This window comes from Notolepis coatsorum (genome assembly GCF_963971535.1).
Source record: "Notolepis coatsorum genome assembly, chromosome: 17".
Taxonomy (NCBI): Eukaryota; Metazoa; Chordata; class Actinopteri; order Aulopiformes; family Paralepididae; genus Notolepis; species Notolepis coatsorum.
The window spans coordinates 110,025,894-110,049,345 of NC_140181.1; the positions used below are offsets into that span (position 1 = coordinate 110,025,894).

Sequence of the window (23,452 nt, forward strand, 5' to 3'; positions counted from 1 at the left end):
AATGTCTAGTGGCATGGACAAAGAGTGTACTTTCATTTAAAATGTCTAGTGGCATGGACAAAGAGTGTACTTTCATTTATGTTATTTTCAAATGTAATGGTGTTTCTGCACTTTTTCATTTAGCTCTGTTTTTGTTACGGCTCATTGAGCTTGAACTGTACAGAAATAAGCTACAGTATGTAGGCCTACATCATGTGGCACTTTATTTTCATTTATCGGCTGCTAAAAGCTTATGTGCATTTTGCAATTGCCTTGAATAAAAACTGTTTTGTTAAATGTTTTGTTACATTTGTTTGTTGTGATGTACCCCTTTTGTACCCCTTTTGCAAAAGTAACCTATGTGTATATGATTGCCATAATATTATTATATATTGATGGATTATTGATGGATTCGGATGAGTCTGATGACAATAATATATTCAATGACATTGACCCTGAGGCAAATCTTTATAATGATTACAGATCAAATTGTGAATATTATTCTGAGAATCTGTTCAATAAACGTGATAAAAAAATATTTTTTTGTTTGTGGTGACTTTAATATTGATCTCTTGAAATGTAATGAACATAAACTAACAACAGACTTCTGTAATGCAATGTTTAGTTTTGGTCTCTCTGGCCCCTTATAAGCAAACCCAGTAGGATAGCTAAAGATAGTGCCACACTTATTGATAACATATTTACGAATGTTCATGGTCAAGCAACAAGTGGTTTGTTCTTAAGTGATATCAGTGATCATCTTCCTATTTTTGTGATTCTACATCATTTAAAGGTAAAATGTTCAGTTGATGTAAGTGAACCTTCTTGTAAAATTGTAAGAATTAGGACACCAGAAAGAATGGAGGCCTTAAAGATGGACCTTACAAACTACAACTGGGATGAGGTGTATGTTGACGATCCAAATCAGGCATATGATGCATTTTTGTTGACGTTCACAGAGCTATACAACAAACACTGTCCTATTAGAAAGAGCTGGGTGAAGGATAAATATATGGTTTTATGATTATCTCGAAGACACTCTGACGTCACGACCGCCGCCATCTTGGTATCGGGGGGGAAACAAACTGATTTCTACTGATCAAATGTATGCGTTGAGCTCTTTTTATTACATATTTTTATCACATTCTTGTTCATTTCATAACCTTTTCATATAATTTGTTTTGAAAATATTGAGGCCAACATGACATTTCACTATTTCGAAAGCCTTTCTGGTGATTCTAACTAAGTGCATGTTAACCCCCCCCAAGCCATAGACATGCACTTAGACAGAAAGTTAAACAGACAGGAAGTTGACTTCGAGAATTCAATCATCATGATGAATGAAAACTATTTAACAGATTGCAGAATGGGTACAATACAGTATGGCTCAATACACACAATTGTTAAGGGGATGCAGACCAGAGAAAGACGTTTGTCTTGTTTACATCACGGTCCCCCATTTTCATTTCATATTGACATTTAAGACATACTCAACATACATGGCATTTATGACATAGGGACATAGGTATTTAGTACTGATACATTTGTGACATACGGTATTCAAATATACAGTACTGTTACTCATAGATCCTCAGAGTATATACATATGATGGGGTGGGGACTGTACATTAGGCGGGGGTGGGTGGGAGAGAAATATACATATACGGCGGGGAGGAGACTGTCTATTAGGAGGGGGTGGGGGATTTGGACATTTACGGTGGCCAGTTTAGAATTGCAGCCTCCCGTAGGTGCTCTTTAAGAGTGGTTTTGAATGTGGGTAGGGATTCACATTCCTTTACAGCTTTGGGTAGGGCGTTCCACATTGATGTGGCATAATTGCGAAACGTGTTTAGTCCCTTTTGAGCCGAATCTGGGTTTAACATGATTTGTTGAGCTTCCTCTGGTGTGGTCGTGGTATTCACTGACCTTTGGGAAGTATTTTGACATGTACATGGGTACCTTAGTCGTATAGTGTATCTTGTAGACCAGGCCCATTGCAAGTTGCTGTACTCTGTCGTCTACTCTAAGCCATCCTAGGTTGTCAAAGTGTGCAGGGGTGAGGTGGGTTCTAGGGGTAAGGTCAAGTAGTAGTCTGACTAGTTTGTTTTGTGATGTTTGTAATCTTGTTTTTAGCGCCTTTGAGGTGCTTTGGTACCATGAGGTGCAAGCATAGTCGTAGTACCCTTGAATGAGTGCTCCTGCCAGAGTCTTCAGGGTATTCTTGTTTACCAGAGAGGAGATCCGGTACAAGAATCTAGTTAGTTGGTTGACTTTTTTTTATTACATTGGATGCCATTTTGTCACAGGAAAGATTAGCCTCTAGGATGGAACCCAGGTAGGTAATTTCATCTTTTCTTGTGACAATATTGTCACCCACTGTAACTGAGAAGCCGTCGGTCTTGCTGAGTTTGTTATTTGAACCGAAGAGAATGGACTCTGTTTTACCCAGGTGTAATGATAGTTTGTTATCAGCGAGCCATATGCAGATTTTGCCTAGTTCCGAGCTGAGGGTTTTTTCAACCTGCAACTTGTTTTTGTCAGAGACCAGGAACAAGTTGCAGTCACAAGCTGACGACCTGTAATTTGCATAAATTAGGAACATATGCTTCCTTGTGGAACATCACCATGATCACTATTTCTTCTCTGCTCTTCTTTATAGTTATAGGACATACACAGGACTTATGTAACTGTATAGATTATCCCACACGGTTAAACAAATTAAAATAAAATAGGAAAAAAAGCGAAATATATGTAATGTACAAATACAATGTAATGTACAATACAATTTTTTATTTTTTTTTAAAGAAGAAGAAATTTATATCTTGCAGCATATTTTAAGTTTTTCTTTCTTATAAGTGTATTTAGTTTTTAAGAATTGTAAAGGATAGGCAAAAATAAGCATTATGCTTCAGCCTATTCCTTTTTTCGGTCATTGAGTTTGGATTTTGTGTGTGAGCTTACTTTGAATATGTACATTTGTGATTATTTATTATTATTATTTTTTTTTTTTTTGAAAGTCCACACAAGTGTGTTTTTGATTGATCTGTAAACAAAGACCGAAAATAAACTATTCATCATCATCATCATAAATGTCCCATTCTTCTTCCAGCCAGCAGGGGGCGCACTCCAAACTCTCAAACAAACACAGAAAGAGCAAGAGTTCACCGCGCTAGGCATCCTGGGTAGGACATCCTCCAGGCAGCCATGTTGTTTTGTTATCATCCTGGCTGCCAGAGGATCATAGAGGGGAGATGAAGGGGATCCGGGGAATAAGTCAAATCTCGGTAAGACCTGCCTTGGAAATCTTTTTATGAATAGCTGTCTATATTTAGCGAGCATTAATTTACCCTGTCATGAGGTTTTTGGTCCCGCTAGTTATGAAAGATATCTCCCGGGGCCATAATCCAATGTACAGTTTCTACGTCAAATGTATATATACTCTCTTTTTTAGACTATTTTTGTATCACAAACGGTACTGTATTTGTAAATCTGGTATGTCATAAATGTATAGATGTAGCAGTACTGTATATCTGTATGTCGTGTGTGTCATATGTCACTATGAATTGAAAATGGGGGACCCTGATGTAAACCAGACGAAAGTCTTTCTCTGGTCTGCATCCCCTTAACACTTGTGTGTATTGAGCTGTACTGTATTGTACCCATTCTGCAAACCGTTAATAAAGTTTTCAATCAATCAATCACAGCTGTGATGTCAGGAAGCGAAGCGATCAACTGTCAAAACAGCACCACCTACTTTTACTTAACGTAGTAAACCTAAAGAATAAGGATTTGTCTGTCAAAGCACATCTCCATCTTTATTATGACCCCATTACGCACCTTATTATCACCACCTGCCAGGTGTCCAAATGAGGTCAAAAACAAATGTGCGGACACGCTCCTTTGATTGCTGTGTATTTGTAAAACGTTACAAAGTCAAATGTAGTTGACGGCTGACACCGCTGTGATGATTGACTCGGAATGCACCACAACAAGTTCAGTTTAGGTCACGACACACACTTTAGAAGCAAAGGTGATATTTTGCTCAATAGGGACGAATAAAAAAATAGGATGGCTTAATGATATTTGATCATTGAAGATCGGATACCTACGACGTCCAATTGCTCAACATTCGTGACTGTCTTGCCTTGCAGCGATTTAGCTGGCCTGATAGTCTACAAGTATTGCATAATTACTGCAATGCCATCATATTTTATGATGAATTGAAAATGGGGGACCCTGATGTAAACAAGACGAAAGTCTTTCTCTGGTCTGCATCCCCTTAACAATTGTGTGTATTGAGCCGTACTGTATTGTACCCATTCTGCAATCTGTTAATAAAGTTTTCAATCAATCAAGTCCAATAATCCAGTTGCTCAACATTCGTGACTGTCTTGCCTTGCAGCGATTTAGCTGGCCTGATAGTCTACAAGTATTGCATAATTACTGCAATGCCATATTATTGATCACAGCTGATAACCTACACATTCTAGGAAGGTCACCATTTAACTGTAGCCTGGCGTCAAACATCATCTAGCCTGCATGGAACCTGTCGAGTCGCTATAGCAAAGCACATCAGAGTGGACATCAGGTTGGTGATCATAGACACCGCCCAGTCTGACTATCTCTGCAACGTTACTCTTCGTTCTCATCAAAATGCTCCGTCATTGCCTCCTCCCTCAGTCAGTCACTGGGACCAGGGGTGTAAAGTACTTGAGTAATTGTACTTCGTTACAATACTTAAGTACTGTTTTGGGGGATTTGTACTTTACTCAAGTATTATTAGGTTTGTATACTTGTACTTTTACTCAATTACATTTCAGAGAAAAAAAAACATACTTTTTACTCCTTACATTTAAAATGCAGACCTACAAAGTACAAAGTACAAATCTCGCTGGTCCAACTATTTTAATTAGTATATTTGGCCGAACTAACGAACTAACTCTCTGGCCGAACTAACATTAACGTTATTAATCCTGCGGCCGCACTTTATTTAAAAACAGCCAATCAAATCCCCATCAATGGAAAATGAACTCGCCCCTACCCATGCCGATTGGTCCTTGTGCAAGACTAGAAAGCGGGGATCTTTGATTAAACACCTGCTATCAGAAGAATAGACAGTCAAGAGTGACAAGCTACAGAAGATGGCCACAAACGATAGTACGAGTGATGAAGAGGACGGAACAGAACATTTCATTGCCCCAGAATATTTTTTTTTTTTACTTTTTAACTTTTTAGTACTTAAGTACATTTAAAAGTAGAACCTTTTTAACTTTTACTCAAGTGTGTTTTTAGCCAGACTTTTACTTCAGTACGATTTTGAGACGGTACCCATACTTTCACTTAAGTATAATTTCTGTGTACTTTTTACACCCCTGACTGGGACCCCAGTAGTTATGATTTTCCACTTTGTATGTTTTTCTGGTATTTTCAGAACAGGCTTTATGCCCAGGCCCAGGCTGCCCGTAAGTTGGAGGTCACGGGGGGGGCCGTGGAACACATACAGTTTCAACAGCAGGAAGTTCAGGTCAGTGGATGTTGATTTGTCTCTCTAATCTCCACAGAGACGCTTCTATGCCACCACCAGAAAAGGCCGGCCCCTTAGCGAGCCCCTGGCCGGCCTCAAGCTCTCACCGGGCGCTGCCCTCTCTTCCCAGGACGTCCATGTATGTCGGGGAGTTGCTGGGGGGGGGTTGGTAGTTGGGTGGGCTGGGCTGGAACTGTGTTTATGTTGTGGTGGGTGCTTGAGAATCAGGAGATCTGTGTTTTTTATTTGTTTGTGATTCGAAAATAGATGTATAGTGCGCGTTGGTCCTATTCTCTGCTTGATGTCTTGATCATTTTTGGCATCAACCAAATTCAATCAATTCATATTCATCAATCATATTTTCCTATAAGTAAAGTATATCAGTCATGGTACAGTACACACGTCAAAGTGCCTTTGCTAACCTTTTTCATTATAACCGTAGGCTTGAGTAGATTTGTCATTGATGTCCTGAGCGTCTCATCTGTTAATAGGATTTTAATCTAAATGTCATATGAACGGTGAATAATGTGAATATGAATGTCATATGAACGGTGAATATGTGAATATGAATGTCATATGAACGGTGAAACTACTAGTACTTTATATTGTGTGTGTATTCACATGGTGAGTTTGTGACTAGCCTTGTCCTCGAACATGCATCCGACCTCCCCTCCAGGTGACCAAGCTGCCCAGTGGGCTGGTGATCGCGTCGCTGGACAGCTATTCCCCAGCATCCAAGATTGGCGTTTTCGTCAGGGCCGGCTGTCGCTATGAGACCCCCGACAACCAGGGGGTCACCCACCTCCTCCGGCTGGCTGCCAACTTGGTAGGATACCAAAATACACCGTTTACCTCCCTTCCCCCCCTACGACGTCTATTCAGCAGCAGTGGGTCCAGCTTTTTAGAAAACCACAAACAATAAACTCCTAGCCTTATTTCCCCCCAATGTGGTGCTAGTCTGAAGACCAAAGCTACAGATAACTCGACACGTCTGTCGTTGTTAAAAACATTAACATTTTAATAGTGCTGTCAGGCGATTAAAAAAATGTATCTAATTAATTAATCGAATTAATCGCATTTTAATCGCATAACCATTTTATGCCTGATATTCTATATTCTATAATCATATTTCAAATTGCATGTGTCCGGATGGAAGAATTCAGTACTGTATCTACAAAACCTGTTTAATCATCTTCCATAGATCCGCTATCAGTTCTATCTTTAATCTTTTAAAATGTTCAGTTGCTATCACTATCAGCTCTATATTGAATTTTTCAAAATGTTCAGTTGCTATCGCATGCACTCATCTGTGTTTCACTACACACATGGGTGCATGCTTACCAACTGTTCGCCTGTTTTTAATGCAACATGCAACACTACTATCACCGACATCTAAGAAGGGAGACCCCCCCCTTGAAAGGCCCTTCTAAGGTTTCTCTCCTCCACATTGCCTGTAGTGCATTTTTTCCTATTGCTAGGTTTTACCTTTGCGTGGGGTATGTCTGGGAGTGTTGCATTTATTTATTTTTCATTTATTTTAATTTTTTTTGACCTTATGGTATACTTGTTCTTTTTCTTGACTTATTGTGTTGTTTCTTCTTGACTTGTTTAAAGAAGACATGTCTCTGTTAAGCACTTTGAGCTGCATTCTGTGCATGAAAGGTGCTATATAAATGAAGATTATTATTATTATTATTATTATCTATTAATTTGCTTAGATTTTTCAGGTCTGGTCAATTTGAGCACGGTGTTATTCACAGTCAAAGATACAAAATAATTTAATTGATATTCTCATTTGGTTCATTACAATTTACTCAAGCACAGTATTTCTGACACTGGGAATACATTCCCTGAGAGACATTATGTCCCTAGAATCAGATACCAAGAACATGCAAATGGCATTATAAAAAAAAAAGTCTGTAAATGTGTAGTCTACGTTCTTATGGAATGGATGTTTTTTTTTTTTTGTAATTAATTTTTAGTTAATTTACATAACGTGATAATTTGCTGTGTAATTAATTAATCTAATTAACGCGATAAACTGACAGCCCTACATTTTAAATGTCTCACTCTCTGCTAGCATGTAGTTTATTCACTGTGCACTTAGCAGGACTTCAAACAGCCGTCGAGATGACTTAGTGAGAGACATAGTGGCCGCAGTTCGGTTTAATCCCTTGCCACTAACTTTGAATTATGTTTAGCTGGCTCGAAGCCTGTGGATGCCCTATACGTTTTTCCTCCTCCTCCCAGACGCTGTAAAGCTACGACAATAAGATAAGATATTCCTTTATTATTGATCCCCTTGGGGAAATGCGGGCATCATAGCAGCGTGGGGGAGGGGGAGGGGAGGTACATGTGATAGTATAAGACTTGATACAGGTCATAAAATGATAGTACAGTGGAGAAGTAAAAATATAAATAGACAGCGTAAACAATATAACAATATGACTGAGTATACGCATATGGGCAGTATATAGGCAGTGTAAATGGGTCAAGGTGAGGGTATGTATGCCCTCAGTATAAATATAGTTACAATATACTGTATAATATAATCTAAATAGATAGTCTGTTTAGGTGGGAGTCAGACACACTCTGTGATAGAAGTTCCGAACTTCCTATGGTATGGTATATGGTTTATTTCTTAATCCCCGAGGGGAAACATGGTTTTCCACCAGAGCGAATACACGTATACAAACATGAAAGAAACGGTTGCATGATACAATACACTACAGGATACACAACACAGTAGGAGAGCCTCTCAACACAGTGCTATCGGTGTTCGTAATTTCTTTTTTTACCGCAGCAGGAACAAAGGACCTTCTCAACTCGCTCAGTAGAGCATTGAGGCATCAACAAACCACAACTGAATGAGCTTCGCAGAGCATCGAAAATACTGAACAGTGGGTGGCCTTCAAAGGATAACATGGTGTTCAGTTTAGTTCTAGTTCGCTCGGCTATGGTGATCTCCAGGGACTCAGGAGGGAGGCCAATCACTGAGCCAGCCTTTTTAATGATTTTATTTATAATTTTTTTTTTGTCCGAAACAGTGATGCTGCCCCCCCAGCAGAGAACAGCATTAAACAGGACACTAGCCAGGATACCTTGATAGAACACATAGAGAAGTGACCTGCTGATGTCGAAAGAACGACGTTTTCTCGGATGAAAGAGCCGAGACTGGGCTTTTTTAAACACAGAATCTGTGTTCAGCTTACCGTCCAGCTTGCTGTCCAGGTGAACGCCAAGGTATTTATAGGACTGGACTATTTCAACCTCCTGCCCCCTAATGATGACAGGAGAGACATTCACCTTCTTCCTACTGAAGTTGATGACCAGACCAACTCCTTGGTTTTTTTATGTTTAATTCCAAGAAGTTGGCATCGCACCAGTGGACCAAATGAGTCAATCTCCTTTTTATAGGCCCGGTCATCGCCTTTTGCCTAGTAGTTGAATGTCTGGCAGCGGTCCCTGCCCACTGTTGTGGAGCCTGATGGCCGCTGGTATAAAGTGGGGGGGTGGGGGTGGGTATGAGTCTGTGACTGAACGTGCTTCTCTTCTCAATACTTGCATACTATAATGTATTTGGGAAGAAAACGTGTGTAAGTTCTGTTTCCTTTTTTCCAGACAACCAAAGGGGCTTCGGCCTTCAAGATCTGCCGGGGTGTCGAGGCGGTGGGCGGCAGTCTGGGGTCGGTGAACGATGTCATTATTGTCACAATGCAAACCTGTGGAACAACAGTGTGGTGTGTACATTATGGGATGGAGCTCTAACCTGGATGTCTTGTTTGTGTGCGGTTTCTCTGCAGTGTGACGTCGTCCAGAGAGAACATGATCTACTCCGTCGATTGCTTGAGAGACGACATGTGAGTATAGGGATGATATCTGAATATGTCTTTATGCTATGCATACACACACACACACACACACACACACACACACACACACACACACACACACACACACACACACACACACACACACACACGTAATTTTGCGACACCAGTATATAATATGCTGTCTAAGTACAACTTACCAGTTTACTCTAAATGATCATGAGCTGCACATCAGAAGAGCACAACCTGACAGCAGAAACGCACAGCTTTAGACCATGTCCACACTAAAACGATTTTGGGTCGTTTTAGGCAAAGTATTTGATCGTTTGCGTCGTTCTGCCACACGGAACTGCGTTCGGGCAGCCTGAAGACGGTACTTTTTGATACCACCCTCCAGAGTGCGCAACTCTGAAGACGCCTGGAGACGCCCCCCCCGTTGCGTCACCATATTTACAAGCGATACGCGGCTTCTCCTGAACCGATGACGCGTTGGCCCACCTCTCCCTTATCCCGCATGCGCAAACTCTCAGCCAACATCACAACAACAATGGCGTCCTACAGAGTAGTTGCGCTCGTGGTGCTGAAGCTATTGAGCCTGATCGGGTTTTTGCGGCAAACTGTTCCATAGCCATACCCCTTCAGTTGATCGTGACAAATCCTCTTTTTTTTTTTATTTTTTTTTTACTTTTTTCTTTTAGCGTTTATCGCTCTTCTGGTCAAGCATGACCGACAGTTGTAGGGTGAAACGGGAGAGAGAGCAGGGGGAGACATTCGGCAAATGACGGCGAGTCCGGGAATCGAACTCGGAGTCAACCAGATCCGTGACGCAGCACGGAGTCCCGCGACGCAGCGCGGTAACATGGTGTGCTACTGGAGCACCCGACAAATCCTCTCTTTTCAATCACAGTCGAGAATGCAGCTGTGACTGCGTCCCCGACCGCCAAGAACCTTGGTGTTGTCCTCGACGACCAGTTGAACTTCTCTGCTCACATCGCAGCGACGACCAGAACCTGCCGATTCCTCCTGAGCAACGTCAGAAGGATACGCCCCTTCCTGACAAAAGAAGCCACCCAACTCCTCGTCCAATCAACAGTCATCTCCCGCCTCGACTACTGCAACGCACTGCTAGCTGGCCTCCCGGCCACTGCCACTAAGCCTCTTCAACTCATTCAGAACGCAGCAGCCCGCCTGATCTCAAACCTACCGAAGTCGGCCCATGTCACCCCACTTCTTAGGGACCTGCACTGGCTCCCCATTGCTGCACGAATCCGCTTCAAGGCCCTCGACCTAGCATACCGTGCGGCAAAGGGAACCGCTCCCGCCTACCTCCGGTCAATGGTCTCTAACTACACACCCTCAAGACCCCTACGCTCTGCATCTTCTGGCCGCCTCAGACCTACTCCTATCCAAGCTCCGGGAGGGTCATCAAAGAGAAGTCGCCTATTCTCAGTCCTTGCCCCACAATGGTGGAATGAACTACCCACCCCAGTTAGGACAGCCGAATCACGTCCAATCTTTCGCCGTCGACTAAAGACGCACTTCTTCAACCATTATCTGAATTAAAAAAAAAATAAAAAAATCTAACCCTAACTAACCGTACTGTCATGCACTTGTCCTAATAAACTAACCTACACTGTAGCACTCAACACTTTGATGAACATTGTTGCTCAGCTGATAGAGTTGTGCCCTTCCTGATGGCTTGTCGTACAGAACTTGTAAGTCGCTTTGGATAAAAGCGTCAGCTAAATGACTAAATGTAAATGTAAATCTTACCTTGACGATTAAAAAGCCTCCATAATTTAGTAAATTGTGCTGTTACTAGCCAGCGATATTAGCTAAATAATTAGCGTAAGTCAAGTCAAGTGTTCCTTTATTAATCCTCTTGGGGTAATTCAGTCAGGAAAAAAGATAATAATATAAATATAAATAATAGTAATAATGTAAAATATAAATAATAATATAATATATATATAATATATAAAAATATATATTTTATAAAATATAAAAAATAGAATAGAACATAATAATAATATGATGGCAGTATATTCTATCAATGGTATTATACATTAGCAGGGCTTTCGCAAAAACAAGGTGGTGCTGAGTGGCGACCAGGGGATGGTCCGGAGGGGGGGGGGGGTCCGGAGGGGGTCGAACATAATTTCAATAAAGTAGCAAACACAAGGGTAAGTTCAAAATAAGTTATTTATTTGTATAAATAACACTGTATAAGGTTAGCACAGTTGTTTAACATTGAACACAAAACGCATGCATACACGCGCGCACACACGCACACACACACACACACACACAGTGGAACAGAGGACCAATCACATATTATAGACAATGATGAATTTTTTTCACTGCAAAAAAAAGTTTAAAAAAAGAAATGTATTTTTTTTAAACACATGGTGGCACTGTGCCCCTATACCATTGTTTAGGGAAACCCCTGCATAGTGGTAGCATACTGTGTCTGAGTCACACACACACCACCACCACCCTGACCCGTCACCGGCTCCACCGTCTCCCCTCCTACAGCGACACAGTCATGGAGTACCTGATCAACGTGACGACGGCCCCAGAGTTCCGGCCGTGGGAGGTGTCAGACCTCACCCCCAGGGTGAAGAGGGACAAGGCCATGGCCGCGCAGAGCCCCGAGATCGGTCAGCAGCACTCGATAAAAATATCCACTCTTAATTTTTTATAACCAGAATTATAACCTTCCGATTCACCTTCCGTCTTTCCCTGCGTAATCCGAGGCGACTTTTTCTGTCCACGCCTCCTGTCCTCCAGGTGTGATCGAGAGTCTCCACGGAGCCGCCTACAAGAACGCGCTTTCCAACGCCCTGTACTGTCCCGACTACATGGTCGGCCACGTCCAGTCTGACCACGTGAGACGCTTTCAGATGTTGTCTTCTCTCGGTTGTACTTGCATGGATTTTTTATCGTAGTAGTGTATTTATGACGTGATTTAAAGTAATTCATGGATTAATACTTTTTTTTCCCCCTCTACACTCTAGATGCACCACTTTATTCAGAATAACTTCACAAGTGCAAGGATGGCTCTTGTTGGACTTGGTAAGGCTGGTCAATCATTAGTCAAACGAATTTACCTGATTACTGAACCTTTTATTTATAGAAATTAACTTAAAAAAAAGAAATGCAGGATATACAGAAAGATAAAGATCCAGATCATCTGAGTGATTTATGTCACGAATGTACTTCTAAGAAATGCCAGTTTTCCTTTGAAGCTACAATGTGTGAGATGCTTTGGTTGGATTTTCTATCCAGGATATACGTCTTGTCGTTGACACACTTGACTTTCATTGACCAGTGTAGCAGCCCTGCAGAGATATTCAATTTTTTTATTTTTTTTATCGAGAGGGAGAACGGGAAGAGAGGTAGGGAAGACATGCGGCAAATGGTCGCCGGGACTGGGAAACGAACCCGCGACTCAGCGCGCTATATGGTGTGCTACTGGAGCGCCCCTGAGAGATATTCCATTCTCAAGTTTCACAGCCAGCTCTGCTACATCCACTTCATTGGAATAAACATGAAGTTTACTAGTTATTTAGTGGTTAGTCTACAGTGGTGTCAACCTCGTTACCAAGGGTGCCAAAATGAAAAATACGGATGATTTTTACGGGCCGGACACATAATAATACCTAAAAAAAAAGGGTGCATTTTCCTGAGGTCACTTGCTTAAATGGTCATGTTGTTTATCTATTCAGTGTATGCTTCTGCAAAACAATTATTTCCACAGCAGAGCAGGTGTGTGAAATTAAACTGAAGTTAAACTGGAGGAATCAACACACACTAGGGCTGGGCGATTAATCCAGTTTCAAACCTCAAGCCCAAACGCTTGTTTTTGGTAACTTGATGACAGAAAGGCAGCCTTTGGTCGAGGAGAAAGATAACACTAATTCAGTCGTCGTCCTATGATTCTCTCAAATCAATGAGTAATCGTGTTTAATAATCGTGATTTCAATATCAATCAAAATAATCGGGATTATGATTTTGGCCATAATCGAGCAGCCCTAAAACGCACGTAACACACAGAAAACACTCACCTCAGCGTGTCTCTCTACGGCAGCTTTCACTTATCTTTAAAACAATCAATTCCACTGATTTGATTTCAGAGTAGGGATGATGAACTAGCAATAATCCACTTGATAAAGTAAAATCAGATGCAACCAAGTAATACCACGGCTCGAGTCAAGTGAAAACCATTGAATGACGAGCTTTTAACAAGCAAAATTAAATGTACAACTGAAGGCTGTAATATCAGGTCCTCCAATGGCCCACAAAAGCTGGGTTGATACATCTTTATTCAATAAAACATGATACAGGTGCTAGAAAAGTAGTTTATATCGCCACGCAGGGAGACCGAGGTGCGTTTGATTTGTATCACAGGCCAGTTGAATTGCACCTAGGTGAGACCGCTGGCCAAAGTCTCGGGGCAGCTGGAAATGACAGGCGTTTCTGGCCCACAGGCTCGAGTCTGACACATGTGGTCTACGTGGTCCTTATTGCCGAACCATGTTGAATGTGGACCTTGTAGAGCCGACCACTAATCGATGTGAAACTGCTGCTACGCTGGTCAATGAAACTCAGGGCGGGATCCACAAAGAATGGATTGCACGGTGCTAATTGCACCCTTACTTACAATTCATTATGAATTGAAAATGGGGGACCCTGATGTAAACAAGACGAAGTCTTTCTCTGGTCTGCATCCCCTTAACAATTGTGTCTATTTAGCTGTACTGTATTGTACCCATTCTGCAATCTGTTAATAAAGATTTCAATCAATCACCGCGCAGGTGATTGATTGAACATTTTATTAACAGGTGAACGAACATCTTGCACATTGTAGCTTTTAGCAGCAGCTAATGTATTTCATCTATTTATTACGAAAAGATTTGCCCTACATCTCTACCTAATTTTTGCATTGTTTGCATTTTGTACTTTAGTTTGTATATTTTGTATAGTGTGTTTTGGTCTTTATTCTTTTTACTGTATGAAGCACAACCTCGCGGGGCTCATACAGAACCAATCATTTCACTGTAATGTACATGTACTTTATACGTGACAAATAAGACAACTTGAAACTTTAACTTGTTAGCAACTGTGCCGAGGTTCTGTGTTAGCATTTAAAGCAGTGGTCACCAACCCGTCGATCTTGATCGACTGGTCGATCTTTGAGACCTTCCCTGTAGATCTTTCCCTGAAAAAGAATATGTAATTTTTATTTTTTTTTTATCTTTCCCTGAGAGTCCACATTACAGTTCTACTTTTGTTTTGATGTGAAAAGTGATGCTGCATAAGATGACTGCACTTAGCACTGACTGAGAAAGTACACATTACAGTTCTACTTTATAAAATGCTAATTGTAAATATGTTTGTCAATGTTAATAATATGAGAAAGTCCACATTACAGTTCTACTTTTGTTTTGATGTGACAAGTGATGCTGCATAAGATGACTGCAATTAGCACTGACTGAGAAAGTACATATTACAGTTCTACTTTGACGTTTTAATGTTGGACCAAAGCATTGCATGTAATTAGAATACAGGCAGATAAAAGTAATTTAGTTTAAAGTACAAGTCTTTTTCTCTCAACGCTTCAATAGGTAGATCTTGCCTTCACCAAAAAAAAAGTGATATTGGGCTTAAAAGGTTGTTGACCACTGATTTAAAGTTTTCAGAATGACTCGGAATACACGACATTTACATCGAATGGCAGCCCTCGGTAGCTGTGAAAAGACTGCATAGTCACATAGGTGTCGTACAAGGACACAGCGACACCTCACCTGCCAAACAGACCGGATCATCAGTGGTCAGCATTGTCCTCTCTCCCGTCCCCTAGGTGTGGACCACACTGTGCTGAGGCAGGTGGGCGAGCAGTTCCTCAACATCCGCAGCGGGATGGGAACCACGGGGGCCACGGCCCAGTACCGCGGAGGTGAGCCCCAGCCCGGCCCGGCCTGGCCCGTCGGTGCCACGTGTTAACCGCCCGCTCCCACGCTTTCATCCTGGAATCTAATTACGGCTTATAAAAGTTTGCCCTTTTATCTTTACGTCTGTCTGTCTTGTCTGCTTTCCATTCACTCCCTCCCTCCCTTCCTCCCTCCCTCCCTCCCTCCCTCCCTCCCTCCCTCCCTCCCTCCCTCCCTCCCTCCCTCCCTCCCTCCCTCCCCCCCCCCCTCCTCCCCTCCCCCCCCAGGTGAGGTGCGTCACCAGAACACCAGCGGTATCGTCCACTCCTGCGTGGTGAGCCAGGGCGCGGCGGTGGGCACCGGGGAGGCCTTGGCGTTCAGCGTGCTGCAGCAGGTCCTGGGCTCCGGCCCGTACGTCAAGAGGGGCTCCAACGCCACCAACAAACTGATCCAGGGGGTCGCCGCGGCAACCAGCGACCCCTTTGATGTGAGTGCCGGCCGTGAAATCAAACGGAAAGAAAGGGTCTCGGTGTTAAACGTTATTCACGCGGCCTGGCGTTCAGGAGGCCTTTTGACTGTTTCATCTTTATTGTCATGAATATATAAACTCTCCGAGTCCTTCAGCGTGTATATACTTTGTAGTGTAAACCTGTTCGCCTTTGCAACTCAAGTTCAAGTTTCTTTAATAGTTGTCATACAGAAGTACAGAATACTTTTATACAAAATGCTTCTTACTGTTACGCTCCAGAGACTGTGCTAGACAAGATAGTATGAAATAAAATAGTATAGCATGTAAAATAGAAGTAAAAAAAGAGGTCACAGTGTTCAGTATAGACATATGTACAATGTTCGATGCAGAATAGAAGTAACTGAGTTACCATACAATATACAATATTCTATGCAATGTACTAATATACAATACTATATAGTGCAGAGCAGAAATGGGATGAGGTACAATTTAGGTACAATTTACAGTAAGGTGTATGAGTTGTAGTGCAAATCCTTTATCTATCAATAAATATAAAGTGTGTTTAGGTGATCTAAAGTGTGGAGAGTGGGTGCTGCAGTGTGTTGTTTGTTTAAAGTGAGTGTGTGCGTGTGGGTGTGTGTGCTGTGTGCATTTGATGGTTGTTGCATAGTGTTTATTGTTCGTTGAGCAGCCTGATGGCCTGGGGATAGAAGCTTCTCTTTCGGTTGCATTTTGGATTTCACGTGCAGCAGAGTGCAAAGACGTTTTGATATATTGTCCATGGTTGGTTGGTGTCTATAAAAACAAACTCCTTTCCTTTTCCACTGCCGTTGTTGTTGTTCCCCGCAGGCCTCTGCCTTCAACGCTAACTACTCGGACTCCGGTCTGTTTGGAATCTACACCATCTGTCAGGCCGCCGTGGCGGGTGATGTGAGTCGTACACCGTCGACACACCTTCCCCACTGCGTCTCTATACGGAGTCATTAATGATGACTGCGGAGAGTAAACAACACTGATTGACCTGGTGATTGACCTATCCGTGGCCTCTTCTCTCTCTCTCTCTCTCTCTCTCTCTCTCTCTCTCTCCAGGTGATCAAGGCTGCTCTTGCTCAGGTGAAGGCCGTGGCCGATGGTGAAGTCACAGCCGCTGATCTCTCCCGGGCCAAGTAAGACGGAGACAAACATTAGTGTAGTAGTATTATAACATTAGTGATGTAGAGAGAGAGTTCAAGTTTGTTTATTAGTTGTCACAATAAAATACATGTACTTTACGGTGAAATGCTTGTTTCTGTATGAGCCCCTGAGAGTGTGCTGCTTCATACGGTTAAAAAAAAAAGTAAGTAAAAGAGGAATATGCAATAAATACAATATACAATCTAGAGTAGTATCACATTAGTGATGTAGAGAGTAGCACAACATTAGTGTGCCCTCCCTCCAAAATCCAAATGCTCTTTCAGAAGACTAGTTAAACAGGCTAGGAAGATGATCGCAGACTCCTCCTCCCGTGTCCTGGATTCAGAATACGAACTGCTCCCATCAGGTAGACACTGTGTACAGGGTTTCAAATTTAAATACAGGAAAAGACACCTGAATAGCTGATACCCCTTTTCTTTTTTTTTTTAAACTTTGACCAGTCAGCTGGTTCTTTTAGCGTTTATCGCCTTTTTTCTGGTCAAGCATGACCGACAGAAACAGGTTGAATGGGGGTATAGATCGGGGGAAAGACACTCTGAGAAAATACGGCTAGTCCGGGAGTCGAACTCGCTACCCCAGATCCGTGACGAGCACGGTTGTCCCCGACGCCGAAATAGCGTTCGAGGTACGCTGTGAGCTACTGGAGCTCCCCTAGAAGAAGAAAACCCCTTTTCATCCCTCTTATCAGTGCATCTCCTAAACTCGGGTCATAAGGAGGGTGTGAAATGAGAGTCTGCGTTGGAACGTGTTTGAACGCACTTTATGTCTGCACTTGTGTGTGCTCTGCACTTTATGTCTGTGCTCTGCAGCACTTTATGTCTTTTACTGCACCATAACGGTCTTCTTCTTCATGCGGCAGCCTTTATGTCTTAAGACAAATTCCCCTAGGGATAAGTAAAATCCTTAAACTTTGAATTGGAAGTTGTAGATCACGGAATAGGCTTTTTCAGCCTATTGTAAATCAGGACATATTGTACAATTGTACTGTATTTGCATTTTGCAGACATTATCAACATTACATTTCACATCTACAAATACAATAGTGTTGTTTAGCGTTTGTTTTTAGCGCTCAGCCAATTACCTATAGCTTATACCTATACCTCAAGCTTAACCCTTTCACCGCCGCACCACCACCACCAAACGGTTAACCCTTTTCACCGCGACAATACACAGAAGGTTAACCCTTTCACTGCCACACGACAGCCGGTTAACCCTTTCACTGCCACACGACAGAAGGTTAACCCTTTACTATCACACAACCGACGGTCGCGGCGACCGTCGGTTGTGTGATAGTAAAGGGTTAACCTTCTGCCGTGTGGCAGTGAACGGGTTAAAACCTCTGCTGTTTTTGTTTTTTCGACTTCCCGCTACTTCCCGCCGATGACCGATATCCCTCTGTGCCCCTCCCCCCCTCCCCCAGGACCCAGCTGAAGGCCCAGTACCTGATGTCCCTGGAGACGTCCGAGGGTCTGCTGGAGGCCATGGGCTCCCAGGCTCTGGCCGGGGGGACCTACCAGTCTCCCGCCGACATCACCAAAGACATTGACAACGTCTCTCTATCCGATATCGCCAATGTAAGTGGTTTGTAGTAGTGTACTCTTATTGGGGTGTTGGGGACCCATTTTTTTTTTTTTTTTTTATTTTTTTGCACAAATGTTACAAATATTCAAAGATATCTTTCAACAGCATAATATGCAAATTCCAAGATTTTTTTTTCTTTTTCGTATAGACATATAAAACATACAAAAGACTTATACAGACATACCAAAAACAGACATGGAAATTATAAAAAATACTTAAAAAAAAAAAACATTACTATATGTGCATATATAACCAAGATGCATATACGTTAATGCATATACATACATAATACAAATATAAAGTATAGGTACCATCAGGTCAGATCCCATTTTTCACCCTCATCATTGATAATACTGAAACCCCACCTTAATCATTCATCCCCAGACCGTTCAGTCAGGTGTAGAAAACTGTCCCATACCTCAGCGAAGATATCCTCTCTTCCTGCGACTCTATAATATAACATTGTATATCAATTGTACCAGCAGAAGCAATGTTTAAAATTGGTCCCTAACTACTTTTAAAGAATGGATGGAACTAATGTTCCGGACAGCATCATATGAAAGGGTGACATATTATGTCACCCTTTCATATGATGCTGTCCGGAACATTAGTTCCATCCATTCTTTAAAAGTAGTTAGGGACCAATTTTAAACATTGCTTCTGCTGGTACAATTGATATACAATGTTATAGAACAGACTCTTAAGAAGAACAAAGCACTTTGTTTCATGACGATAGGACAATTTTTGTGAACCAGGGATGATAGAGACTATAAATCCATGTTAAAGGTGCTGTAAGTGTTTTTTTTTGTTTGTTAAAATAAGTGTTAAATAACTCTACATTCCGACAGTCATCACTGATATGGAGTGTTTTGTCAGTAACGTGGGTCTTCTGGTCCTTCCGCTCTGCAGTACACGGAACATACATTTCCTGGTATCCCGTTTCCCACTTTATCCAAATCAGGAGAGAGAACTGTAGATCATTTAAACTTATTTTAAGGAATCTTGCCAAGCCAAATTTGCTTACTGCACTGGCAGATTATTTTATATTTGCTTAAAACTAGTTCTTATTTCTCATTTTTGTCCAGACAATTTTTGCAGTGTCTCTCCTGATTGCATAAAGTGGGAACAGGATTCCAGACATTTTATTTTGTGTTTACTGCAGAGCGCAGGGACTGGGAGACCCATGTTACTGACCAGACACTCTATATCAGTGATGGCTGTTTACTGCAGAGTGGAGGGACTGGGAGACCCATGTTACTGACCAGACACTATATATCAGTGATGGCTGTTTACTGCAGAGTGGAGGGACTGGGAGACCCATGTTACTGACCAGACACTCTATATCAGTGATGGCTGTTTACTGCAGAGTGGAGGGACTGGGAGACCCATGTTACTGACCAGACACTCTATATCAGTGATGACTGTTTACTGCAGAGCGCAGGGACTGGGAGACCCATGTTACTGACCAGACACTATATATCAGTGATGGCTGTTTACTGCAGAGTGGAGGGACTGGGAGACCCATGTTACTGACCAGACACTCTATATCAGTGATGGCTGTTTACTGCAGAGCGGAGGGACTGGGAGACCCATGTTACTGACCAGACACTCTATATCAGTGATGGCTGTTTACTGCAGAGTGGAGGGACTGGGAGACCCATGTTACTGACCAGACACTATATATCAGTGATGGCTGTTTACTGCAGAGTGGAGGGACTGGGAGACCCATGTTACTGACCAGACACTCTATATCAGTGATGACTGTTTACTGCAGAGTGGAGGGACTGGGAGACCCATGTTACTGACCAGACACTCTATATCAGTGATGTCTGTTTACTGCAGAGTGGAGGGACTGGGAGACCCATGTTACTGACCAGACACTCTATATCAGTGATGACTGTTTACTGCAGAGTGGAGGGACTGGGAGACCCATGTTACTGACCAGACACTCTATATCAGTGATGCCTGTTTACTGCAGAGTGGAGGGACTGGGAGACCCATGTTACTGACCAGACACTCTATATCAGTGATGGCTGTTTACTGCAGAGCAGAGGGACTGGGAGACCCATGTTACTGACCAGACACTCTGTATCAGTGATGACTGTTTACTGCAGAGCAGAGGGACTGGGAGACCCATGTTACTGACCAGACACTCTATATCAGTGATGTCTGTTTACTGCAGAGTGGAGGGACTGGGAGACCCATGTTACTGACCAGACACTCTATATCAGTGATGTCTGTTTACTGCAGAGTGGAGGGACTGGGAGACCCATGTTACTGACCAGACACTCTATATCAGTGATGGCTGTTTACTGCAGAGTGGAGGGACTGGGAGACCCATGTTACTGACCAGACACTCTATATCAGTGATGGCTGTTTACTGCAGAGTGGAGGGACTGGGAGACCCATGTTACTGACCAGACACTCTATATCAGTGATGACTGTTTACTGCAGAGTGGAGGGACTGGGAGACCCATGTTACTGACCAGACACTCTATATCAGTGATGGCTGTTTACTGCAGAGCGCAGGGACTGGGAGACCCATGTTACTGACCAGACACTCTATATCAGTGATGTCTGTTTACTGCAGAGCGCAGGGACTGGGAGACCCCATGTTACTGACCAGACACTCTATATCAGTGATGTCTGTTTACTGCAGAGTGGAGGGACTGGGAGACCCCATGTTACTGACCAGACACTCTATATCAGTGATGTCTGTTTACTGCAGAGTGGAGGGACTGGGAGACCCATGTTACTGACCAGACACTCTATATCAGTGATGGCTGTTTACTGCAGAGTGGAGGGACTGGGAGACCCATGTTACTGACCAGACACTCTATATCAGTGATGTCTGTTTACTGCAGAGTGGAGGGACTGGGAGACCCCATGTTACTGACCAGACACTCTATATCAGTGATGTCTGTTTACTGCAGAGCGCAGGGACTGGGAGACCCCATGTTACTGACCAGACACTATATATCAGTGACGGCTGTCGGGATGTACAGCTATTATTTCAGCAGTCGGCATGTGTCCTTAAAAGTGGCCAAATGTGTCTCTCTTTCCCTCTCTCTCTCTCAACCGAAAAGATAATAATGAGTGTTTTTTGCTTCCGTTGCCTCGTTGTTTTGAATTGAACACCTGGGAGAGAAGCAAGAGTCTCTTCCGGGAAATCGCAACTCTCACAGAGATGCCGGGTGTTATTGGGATGTAGAAACGAGAGGGTTATGCTAATTTGAGCTCAATTAGATGGAAAGTCTGTTTGGAAAACTTTATTTTATTCAACTCGAGTCATGTCGGGAGTGGTCATGGCATGATTCATCTCGCATTGTGCTATATATAAATATATATATTTATTAGATTAGATTCAAATTGTATAGTATAGCGAAAATAGGTTTGGCATCCGACCAGAGTGCAAATGCAATAGTAATATACAATGTACAGGTGATTAAACTGGGTTTAAAAATATAAAAATGTGTATATAAATTAGGGTGTGTAGTGCTAATCAGATGTATGTACAGAGTTGTATTAATATGTACATGTACAGTGATACAGGTATAAAGACACTAGGGTCGTAGTCACACATTTGTCACTATTTGTTTGTGTGATTGCTCAGTGATGGTACTCTCTCTTACCTCTCTTATATTTTTCCAGGCTGCAAAGACGTTTGTCTCCGGCAAGAAGACCATGGCGTCCACTGGCAACCTTGTAAAAACACCCTTCGTTGATGAGATCTGACACCTAGGATCCTCTTCTTGTACTGTTTATTTACTTGTGATTCTAACGGCAACGCAGACTTCATCCAGTCCATTCCCACAACACTGGAAGAGAAACATGGTCCATATTTGTCATAATGCTCTTGATAATAATCAATAATAATAATGATAAATACCCATCATAGTAATGTCATCACACCAGCCGACGTTCATATATTTTCTGTGGATCCTTCTCTGGTGCATCAATAAAGTGACCCACTCATTTTGTCCCACTTCTTGAACTGTATAGCCCATGTAAATTGATGAATAAAGTCTATCTACCGTAAAGAGCTGCAACTGTTTTTGGTTTTTGTGTTGTAATATATTTGTCTTCTGCGCTATGAATGAATTCTGAATGGATCATTCTGAAATAAGAGATTTTGAGATAAAGCCCATTGATAAGGCTGGAATGTAAATGCAATATTTATGAACCCTAAATAAAAAAATATATATAATATTTTTGTTTGAGTGTCTGGTGTAGGGTGGAATTGGCTTCACGGAAGAGAGTTAAAATGCAGTTGTTTGTTGAAATGTGGTGGCCGGACAAGATTTTTGTTAAAAATGTCTTATCAAATGTGAAAAATATGAATAATAATAATCATACAGATATTTTATATCATTTGAAAGCCCTAGTTGTTATCTTCAAAATGGTACTATATATATTTACTTTGAGCATACGCACAAACGGATATTCATCATAAACCCAGTTAATTTTCAGACAGAATTTTTTTTATTTAGTTTTCCCACTAATCACTATAATTGTCATAACTCTTGAACAGTAGATGATATTTAGAATCTGTTTGTTGAAATGTGGTGGCCGGACAAGATTTTTATTTTTATAAAAATGTGTATAAAATATGAAAAAAATGAATAATAATCACATTTTTTAATTGTTCTTATATCATTTGAAAGCCCTAGTTGTCCTCTTCAAAATTGTACTATTATATATTTACTTTGAGCATACCCACAAACAGATATTCACCCATAAACCCATTCAAGTTCATTTTCATAATGGCATGTTGATGCTTAAACGCATTAGGTGTGTAAAAGGGTTAATGTCGCTGAATAGTTTGTAGTGATGTAATTAGATATCATCTCATTAGATATTATGGGGGATCTTCTCGCGAGAGCCGCTGTCTACCCAGTACTAACCTCGCGAGATCCCTATAGTTCCTCTGTGTCCATGGCTC

At 42.0% G+C, this 23,452-nt stretch overlaps 1 protein-coding gene across 2 annotated transcripts; it reads left to right on the top strand.

Annotated features, from left to right (window-relative positions):
• The first annotated feature begins 3,170 nt into the window (after positions 1–3,170).
• uqcrc2b (ubiquinol-cytochrome c reductase core protein 2b) lies at positions 3,171–22,553 on the top strand. Of its 2 annotated transcripts, none has more exons than XM_084332801.1 (14): positions 3,171–3,263; positions 5,411–5,503; positions 6,180–6,329; positions 9,125–9,189; positions 9,307–9,363; positions 11,869–11,993; positions 12,124–12,221; positions 12,351–12,408; positions 15,197–15,292; positions 15,554–15,753; positions 16,585–16,665; positions 16,825–16,901; positions 18,350–18,503; positions 22,162–22,553. In XM_084332801.1, exons 1-14 carry the CDS (start codon positions 3,231–3,233, stop codon positions 22,243–22,245), a joined length of 1,371 nt encoding a protein of 456 aa, XP_084188927.1. In that variant the 5' UTR covers positions 3,171–3,230; the 3' UTR covers positions 22,246–22,553. The 2 variants fall into 2 exon arrangements, with proteins under 2 accessions (XP_084188927.1, XP_084188926.1); XM_084332800.1 differs by lacking the exon at positions 5,411–5,503 and adding an exon at positions 5,541–5,642 and having other exon boundaries at positions 3,209–3,263.
• Positions 22,554–23,452: the final 899 nt, after the last annotated feature.